This window comes from Haplochromis burtoni, unplaced genomic scaffold (assembly GCF_018398535.1).
Source record: "Haplochromis burtoni strain Fernald_Lab_line unplaced genomic scaffold, NCSU_Asbu1 Contig_1631, whole genome shotgun sequence".
Lineage (NCBI taxonomy): Eukaryota > Metazoa > Chordata > Actinopteri > Cichliformes > Cichlidae > Haplochromis > Haplochromis burtoni.
In genome coordinates, this window is record NW_024583992.1 from 11,460 (window position 1) to 21,204 (window position 9,745).

The following is a 9,745-nucleotide window of genomic DNA, read 5'->3' on the forward strand; positions in this document are numbered from 1 at the left end:
ATTGATACAGCATATGTTTCAAAGTGGCTTCAGGCATTAGTAACGTGTCCTACTTTGTACCACATGAGTTTCTTGTGATCTCGTCACCTTATTCACAGACTATGTTAATTCTTTAATTAAAAATAAAATTAAGGTAAACACGCAGAGGTCCCAGTATACTACTGCATAAAATAGAGAGGCATAATTAGGTGATGTCTACCGGCTGTGCCAGCCAATCCAGCCACCAGCTGAGCCAAAACCCACACCCTGCATCCACAATTTCCTGTGTTCTAAACAGAGCAGTAATGTAAACCTCTTTTTGAACATTAAACATTCATTTACACTCAAACTGCAGTTTTTGCTTCATCATACTTCTTCTGTGTCCCCGGCCAGTAACTAAAAAGGAAACACAAGCTCAAGCACCTTTGCGCCCAGGAAACAAACTACATTTTTTTGTCTTGTGCACAGTATTGCGCCGACATTACGTTACATGGAGCTGCAGCTGCCCACGGTGATGGAGTGATGGAGCACCTCTTCAACCTGAGCCTGAGGCTGGGAAGAGTCCCACAGCTCTGGAAAACCTCCTGTGTTGTACCAGTGCCAAAGACTTCACGCCCCAAGGACCTCAACAGCTACAGGCCGGTGGCTCTGACATCCCACCTGATGAAGACCCTGGAGCGGTTGGTCCTGGCTCAGCTTCGGCGCCTGGTGAGCTCATCACTGGACCCACTTCAGTTTGCCTACCAACCTGGCATTGGAGTGGATGATGCCATCATCCACCTCCTACATCGTTCCCTCGCTCACCTGGAGACTCCTGGGAGCACTGTGAGAATCATGTTCTTTGATTTCTCCAGTGCCTTCAACACTATTCTTCCCTCGGTTCTGAAGGACAAGCTGGAGAACTCTGGAGTGGACCATCACCTCACTACCTGGATTTTGGACTACCTCACCGACCGACCACAGTATGTGAGGACTCAGGGCTGTGTGTCGGACAGGGTCGTCTGCAGTACGGGGGCCCCACAGGGAACGGTTCTGGCTCCGTTCCTCTTCACCATCTACACTGCAGACTTCTCCCACAATTCCACCCAGTGCTTCCTGCAGAAGTTCTCTGATGACTCTGCAATAGTCGGCCTCATCACTGATGGGGACGACAAGGAGTACAGAGGACTGACTCAGGACTTTGTGGACTGGTGCCAGCTGAACTATCTCCAGATCAATGCCAGTAAAACCAAGGAGCTGGTGGTAGACTTCCGCAGGCACAAGCATCCTCCACTGCAACCACTGAACATCCAAGGTATGGACATTGAGGCTGTGGACAGCTACAGGTACCTTGGTGTTCATCTGAACAAGAAACTGGACTGGACTCATAACTCAGACGCCCTCTACAGGAAAGGGCAGAGCAGGCTGTACCTGCTGCGGAGACTCAGGTCGTTTGGAGTGGAGGGCCCACTCCTGAAGACCTTCTATGACTCTGTGGTGGCCTCAGCCATCTTCTATGGTGTGGTCTGCTGGGGCGGCAGCATCTCTGCTGGGGACAGGAAGAGACTGAACAGGCTGATCTGAAGGGCCAGCTCTGTTCTAGGATACCCTCTGGACCCAATGGAGGTGGTGAGTGACAGTAGAATGGCGGCTAAGCTGTCATCCCTGTTGGACAACATCTCCCACCCCATGCAAGAAACTCTGACAGCACTGAGCAGCTCCTTCAGTGGGAGACTGCGGCACCCACGGTGTGGGATGGAGAGATTTCGCAGGTCTTTCCTCCCCACTGCTGTCAGACTCCACAACAAAGACTTTTGCAGCTGATCAAACCCTTACACGTGCAATAAGACTGCTATATGTGCAATTCTTGTACAATTCTTCTTCTGACGAAGTTGTATTTTTGTATTTTCTTACTCAGTTGTATATAGCATTTGTATTTCTATTTTATTCTATTGTATATATTATTCTATTCTATTTTATTCTATTGTATATAGTATTTTATTTTATTTTATTGCATTCCAGTGTTTTCTAATTTATGCTACATAACTTTGCACTTTTTCTGTAACAAAACAAATTTTCCACGAGTGGGACTAATAAAGGTCATCTTATCTTATCTTAAACTGTGACTATCACCAGGTAACGTGGGCATGTTTCCTGAATCAGCAGCAGCTGTTAAACAGCTAACAGGCGAGCAGTATGTATGTAGGTAGGTAGGGTAGGGTAGGGCCACCAATGGTGCCATGAGGAAAATGTTGGCTCATTAATTATATAAATACGGAGACATGACACAAGGACGATTTTTTTATTAAAATTATTTCATTGTTGTCTGAAGATAATACTGATGCATTTGTATGAGCTGGACAGGATGAAGACCTTTTTGCTGAAGTATGAGCTCATAAAGGGGAAACAATACCAATTTAAAAAAGACTGGGTCCCTTTTTGTGAAATTGGAGGAAAATTTTAAATAGTTTCTTTTTTTGACATTGTGTAACAATTTAAACAAATCTTTTTTTTATTGCATTAGTTTGGTGTCTTAGTAATGAAGTAGGTTGTGAAGTTGTGAGATAGTAAGAGCTTAAGCATAAATCGTACAAGACAACATGTCATGTAAATGCCGAAAGGTATCAACTAAGTAAATGAAATCCTGTGTTGACAGCTCTGCACCAACAATCTCCAGGTACAACTTAAGACAATGAGGCGAATAAGTAAAAGGTACAGTCATTCTTCTCAAATTAGAAAAAAACATGAAAATGTCTTTCCTCTTTGTTAACTAAACTCCTCATTGATGCAGTTGTTGATATAACTGAGCATTTTTATTACTTTGGATCCATGTGCTAATTTTGATGTTTTTATGAATGGATACTAGATATAGTATGAGATAGTCTGTCACTCTATAACATAGATCTCATATTGTTTCACTAGAACTTCTACACATATTAGGGGAGGTGTCATAATAATTTATAACTAAAATGTGAATGTGCTGAGGTACAATCAGCCTCCCATTGAAGACTAGGTTGTGCATCTAAAAAGCTAAACTTTTTTAAAATACTAAATGAATGACCTCACTCACATATACTACAGCATAACTGCTTTTTTCCTTCCATTTCAAATGTGTTCTCTTTTATTCAACTCAAGATGAACTTTTACAAGCTCTGTAGAAGCACTAAGAGATGAATGAGTTGTAGTTGACCTCTATTAATATCACTGCAATAAAGAGCAAAGGACATCTGGCAGAGCCAGGCTAGAATAAGCACAGATATTTGTGCTCAATGGAAGATGCGAGGCAAGATACAACATACGCTTAAAGAGACGACAAATACCTCATACATCATCATTATTATTATTATTATCATTATTATTATTATTACGTTACATACGAAATCTGAAATTCAACTTGTGAAAAATAAAATGTGTTATTTTATAATCTTATAAATCTTCTTAACACCCCTTTGATAAAATCTTGGCAAATCATTCAAAAAAGGATAAATATTGATACGTATGACCTGCTTCCCCATTCTACACTTTATAAATTCACAGAAATTGTGGAAAAGTGGATCAAGTGAGTATTAAAAGCAGAACGGAAACTTGACATCACTTGTCCATAGAGGAAATAAAAGCACCCACACATACACAAATTTGTTATTTTATTTAGATGTGGAAATAAGAAGAAGAGATGGATGTTTGGCAGTGGCTTTTGTTTTTCATATGCATTTGCGTCAAAGGTATGATACATTTTGCACAATGTGTATGAATAGAGATAATGTTTACTTACTTATTTGCCAGTTACAGAACTGAACAGTCAGTTGTGTGTCTTATAATGCATCTTTTGTTGTCCAGGCAGTTTTTAGGGAATCAGCATTTTGTTTCATGCATTTAAGATTCCTGTCTCTTGTTGATCAACCTGTTTCTGTGCTTCATTTCTTCACACTTTGTGCATTTTATTACAGTTACTCAAACAGAAGCGTCATCTTGGACTATTGCTGTCCCATCCTCAGTAAAAGGTCTCCTTGGGTCATGTGTGGTGATCCCTTGCTCTTATAACTACCCAAATGCAAAGGTCCAAACATTCACAGGGATTTGGACCAATGATGGGAATCAAGTCATCTATCATCCAACTGAGTCTAAAATGCTGGAGCAGTATAGGAGACGAACAAAACTTCTTGGAGACATCAGCAAGAGTAACTGTTCTCTGATGATTGAAAATCTTCAACAAAATGATGGAGGGCCTTTTCACTTCAGGATTGAACTTGGAGGCTATAACAGTTTTTCCTACTTAAATAAGAAAGTCTCCATTTCAATGATTCGTAAGTAAAATGTTCATTAATATTGCCAATAATAAAATCGCATTTTCCAAGCTTAGTATGGTCCGTTTATTCAGTGTTGTTGCTAGTTTTTTGGTCTGAGCTGATTCATTTGTACTAATAACAGATACACTTTTGCTTTGTTACCTAACTGATTCAAACCTAAGCTCTGACAATGCATTTATGAACCAGCAAATCAACCTATAATAGCACTTTATTATTAATATTATCCAGCAGTGTGTTCAGTGTCTGTGGCTTTTTTCCTCACATTTTGCTTCTGAAAGCCCAATGTAAATAATTACTTACAACCCTGAAAGACAGGTTTTGCGGTTAATACAAATTGATTTGGTTTAGAGGGTTTTGTTTTCTTTAATATTTCTGTTTTCATGTTCATCATTTGTGCTATTAAATCAGGCTAATTCATTTTATCTTTCAGTTTATGTGTGATGTTGCATCCAGTTCTTTGTTTTCCTACATTCTCAAGCTTGAAATCAGACTGAAAGTACATCTTGCATCAGTTTGGAAACATGCAGACATGGAAAGATTAAATAATTCCAAATGAAGCCACCACTCTTTTCCTGTTTTATTTTCCAACCAGAGCTGATTCTTTTTTTCATGAACAGCAACTCAAACAAAACAGGAAATATCTTTCTTCCTATTCTTCCCCCCCATATTTCCTTGTAATATGTGTTAGTAATATATCTGTGTTATGCATTAATAACCTCACTAGACTCTGGTGGTGATTTTCAACACTTTATTCATGTTTAACGTATTTTCTGCACTATAAGTCACACTTAAAATCCTTGAATTTTCTCAAAAATCAAGAGTGCGCCTTATAATCCAGTGCACCTTATGTGTGAATTTTGGTTGTGCTTACTGACCTCGAACTGATTTCATGTGGTACGCTCAAAAATCTGTCAAAAAGTGCTTTAGTACGAAGCATGATGGGTTGTCAGAGAATTACGGCTACCGTACTCAGGAGCCTCGCGGTGTAATCTAGGTCCAAACTCTGCTTCAGGTCCCAAAGTCAAACAATCACTGCGGCATCACTGAGAGTTAAAACCTGAGTTAAAGAATTGCTTCATCTTTAATAAAATGATCTGCGTTGCTGCTTTACCAGGTGTAACAATTAAGTTTAACATCCAGGCATCCATGAAAACCATGAAAATTTATGAAATTTAAGGAGTCAGAATTTAGCAGGAAGTTAGCTCACTAGTTTCCACCTAAACATGATATAGCATGTTCTGACTGAGAGATTTCTGAAAAAATTAACTCATACAGCTCTGCTATCACTTCCAACATAAACGAAGACAGAAAACTAAATAGCGGTGACTTTTGTAGGGTTACTGAAGTTGGATTAGCTGGTACATAATTATTTGCTACATAATCGCTAGCGGCACAGCTATGTTAGCATAACATAAACAGTGAAGCTGGAGGATGAACGCAAAATTTTTTCCACTCATTAATGGGAGGGTTCCCGATGGTTAGGGACAAATGCAATCGCAACGCAGAATGCTGTAAACGGACCAAACTTCAGTCAGGAGAACAACTGAGAAAATTAATGAATCAATGGTACGGAAGTGGAGGAAGAAGAAGAAGGAGTTGAGTAAGGTCTGACTTATCTGGCTGTTTTGTTTTGCTTAATATGTAATGTAATGTAATGTAATATGTAATTATGTATGAAAACAGACCCGTTCATCGACAGTGCATCTTATAATCCGGTTCACATTATGGTCTGAAAAATACAGTATCAACAAATTTAATTAATATAAGGAAGGCAAGTTCATAAGTCAAAGCTTTATAAAATACAGTATCAACTGCCGAGTACATTAAGTGTTCTCTCAGAAAATTTGATTATTTATGATCTTTCTTGTTAACACAGGTAAACCAAATGCCATTGATTTTTCTGCGCATGAGGACATAAAGGAGGGTCAACCTGTGTCTGCATCCTGCTCTGTGTTTCACTCCTGCCCCACATATCCACCAACTTTTCACTGGAGTCACTCTGGAGAGCAGCATTTTCAAGCACAGAAGCTTCATGATGGCCAGTGGAAGGCAACATCAATTTTAATGTTTCGCTCAAACCGCACTGATCACAACAAACTGTTACAATGCAGGGTAACATACCACGGAGGAAAGCACCAAGAAACATCCAAGACCCTTAAAGTAAAATGTAAGTGTGCATTTCTAAATATGTGTTGATGATAAAAGACAAATTCCTCAAGCATTTTAAAAACTAAAATTTGTGCAAGTACTTTTTGATGTTTCATTTACATGTTTAAACAGACAAAAGAAAGTCCAAATATGTAAAGCAGAAGCTAAGGGGGTCAAATGTCAAATGTTCCAGCGTGATTGGTGACGTGATACATTTCATTTCAACAGTGAATGTGAAGTTGTGTTACCATTTTAAAAAATTAAATTATTACAGTCTAATTTTTGCAGCTTCTGCATCTAGCTTCAGTCAGAGTCACAGGATTCGCAGTCATCATGACTCATATAGATTCCAACCACAGTCAGCAATAAGATGTCTGGTATTTTCACTGGATGGACATGTGACAGAAAGAAGAGCAAATTCTGTCTGTGTCTCCGTTTATCAGTTATGACTTTATAATCATTAAATTGACTCATATTTTTTTTTTAAGTCGTAATTTTATTCTTTTTTTCTTTAGCGTTTCTTAGTCAATGGTGATGTTAGTTTAGCAGTCTGTCTGGTCTCCATTGACCGAAATATATCAAATATTAGATGGACTACTTGGATATTTTGTTAGTTCATGGTAGGGTTGGGCGATATGTAAAAAGTTTCCAACCGACAATCGTCAGTCCAATAATCGACAATGGGCGAGTCACCCATTTTTGATGGGTGGAGCATCTTTCCCCTTTTCCTTTGGTAGAGTCGGACTCATCCAGAGGAAACGTTCCTGTTTACCCTCAACTTTCTCAAGATGTTTGTCCACTTGTGCACGGACTGATTTGTGTGTTTACAACACAAAAGAAGTTCAAGCATGGACAAACTAATTTCCCAAAAAATTTAGAGCGTTAAAGCGGTCATCACGATTAACGAGGTTAAAATTTTTAATGCACTAAACCCATCTGGATGGGTTAATTGTTAATCGCTTTTATCATGATGATGCCACGTTAACGCTTACAGCACAAAGAAATATATAAAGGCTTTAAACCACATGAAGGGGGTAAACCTAAGGATGTAACCAAAGTGGTGTGCCACTTGTGCAGACATATAGTGCGAGCAAAGTACTTAAACACGACTAACCTGCATGAGCATGTACGTGTCCACCATCCGGCTGAGTATACTTGGCTGTCACCAGCTTCTGCAGCTCCATCAACAAGCATTTCGGTGCACTCTGAGGAGGGTGCATTTGCTCGCTGTTAAAACAGCGCTGTTTCTTTCTGTTGACTGCTTCTATTAGCTCCATCATTCTTAGCAAACTTACTCATTGGCAAATAAATAAATAAATTGCCTATCGCCGATGGGCTCAGCCTATCGTCGATATTTTTGTCCAATCAGAACCTTGCTGACTTTGGCAACTGCTTGAAAATTTACTCTAGTACTACCATTATGTCAAAATGCTTAATGAAACTCAGCTTTTACCTCACTGTGTAAAATGATACAAAATGCTGCAGAGTAAGGGTTAAATGTTTCTATGCAGATGCTCCAGTGAATGTGAAGGTCGAGTACCAGTCAGATGTGAATGAGGGAGAGACTGCACACCTGAAGTGCTCCAGTGATGCAAACCCTGTCAGCAGCTACGAGTGGCACAGTGAAACTGGTGTTCTGCTGAATAAGGGGCAAACCTACACAATGTCAAATGTCTCCAGACACTCAGAGGCCGTGTACTGCACTGCTGTTAATGAAGAAGGACGAGTCAAATCAAGCACCCTGAAGTTCAATGTGTTATGTAAGTAAATAATAGAACAAATATAACAACAAAAGATGAATGCATGGATATATGTTTCTAATTACATTTGCTGTTCTTACAGATGGCCCTGACATTGAGACTTACTCTAAGTGCTCCTCATATAACGGCATAGTAAAGTGTGATTGCATTGTACAGTCCAGGCCCCCCAGCACGGTCCATTTTGTTCTTGGTGACAGAGTCCTGCCAAGCACCACAGTAGAGACAAATGGCTCTGTTACTACTGGGACTCTGCAGACAGACTTTAGGTCCTTTAGGTTTGTTCACTGTCTGGCAAACAACACGCTGGGAAATGCTAACCTCACACTCTCTTTACCTGTTAATGGTAAGTAAAAATGTCAAAAATAGAACATAAATTCTTTTTATTCAACATTTCCATGACAGTATGTTTTTCTTTCTTCAGACAACATGCAATATATCTTTATTGCCTCTGGAACAGGTGTCATTTTGCTCATTATTTTGATAGCTACTGCTGTCGGAGTTAAAAAATGGTGAGTCATTAAACAAATTATTGTAATATCATTAAAGGTAATGCCAAAAAACTCAAACAAAAACACCCAAACATATTTCTGCTAGCACGCGGAGATCAGGAGAGACACCACCATCTGACCTGACCACAATGAAGTCAGAGAGACCTGTAGAGATCCCTCATTATGCCCCAGCAAGGAGGTATACATTCTGCACCTTAATTAGCAAACAAACAAAACTTTTGATTAAATGTAACCTAAGAAGGAGTGACTGAACTTCATTTTCATGTAGATAAGAAAAAACCTTGTGTGCTTTTCTTTATTGTTTCTACAGGAAAGAGAACTATGAGGATGCCCATTGCAATGACATTTACACCAATTTTCATGTATATGGCAACGTAGGGGTGAGTTAGGTTTTCTTCATTTGTTATGTGCCTGCATCAAACAATGGAATGAATTAAACTTATTTTTCTATGCAGACTGATTTGGATGAATCAGTATACGCCAATGTGTAACATCTGTGAAAGACCAGCTGCAGTCCATGTTTGTGTCTTCAGATGGAAGTCAAGGAAAATGTTAAAAAAAAAATCCTTATGCTATTTTCATCTTAATCACATATGATTCCAGTTGTCATTTAAGTAGTTTTATATCAGTTGTACAGGGAAGGGAGATTGATAGTGATTCTGTCTATTTGTCTGTCTGTCTCATTTCCATGTATTCCAGTTTTATGGGTATATATATATTTTTGTAGGTTGTGTATCCTTGAGGTGAAAATGTGTATATGTGCGTATGTGTATATACGTATGTATGGATAGACAGAAACATATATGTATATATAAAAAAAAAAAAAAAAAATTACACATGACATATAATGTAATTGCAAGGAGGTATTTTTGTAGTCTATTGATACTATATAGTGGAAAAGGGGTGGGATTAAATAAGCTTATGCTTCTTCCTGCTCCTTTTTGAACATGAACTTTATTTGGAGTTGTGGTTGCTCGTTTTCCTTTTGTTTTGCTTTGTTCATTTGTCTCTTTTAATTCTATTTTGTTGTACTTTTTCAACATGTTCAAAATAAAGATTCAAT

The 9,745-nt window shown here is 38.8% G+C and overlaps 1 protein-coding gene across 1 annotated transcript; it reads left to right on the plus strand.

Annotated features, from left to right (window-relative positions):
• Positions 1–3,614: 3,614 nt before the first annotated feature.
• LOC121811860 (sialic acid-binding Ig-like lectin 14) lies at positions 3,615–9,279 on the plus strand. Its single transcript, XM_042217146.1, has 9 exons — positions 3,615–3,680; positions 3,906–4,262; positions 6,142–6,432; positions 7,925–8,173; positions 8,256–8,516; positions 8,595–8,682; positions 8,768–8,860; positions 8,993–9,062; positions 9,138–9,279. The coding sequence occupies exons 1-9, from the start codon at positions 3,632–3,634 to the stop codon at positions 9,171–9,173; spliced, it is 1,494 nt and encodes a 497-aa protein (XP_042073080.1). The 5' UTR covers positions 3,615–3,631; the 3' UTR covers positions 9,174–9,279.
• Positions 9,280–9,745: the final 466 nt, after the last annotated feature.

What these genes read in the sequence shown, in the direction of transcription:
- LOC121811860 (XM_042217146.1), top strand. Translation starts at nt 3,632, where the DNA reads ATGGATGTTTGGCAGTGGCTTTTGTTTTTCATATGCATTTGCGTCAAA. An exon ending in CCTGAAGTTCAATGTGTTAT is followed by an intron (nt 8,174 to 8,255) that starts GTAAGTAAATAA and finishes CTGTTCTTACAG; the next exon opens with ATGGCCCTGACATTGAGACT. An exon ending in CATTATGCCCCAGCAAGGAG is followed by an intron (nt 8,861 to 8,992) that starts GTATACATTCTG and finishes TTGTTTCTACAG; the next exon opens with GAAAGAGAACTATGAGGATG.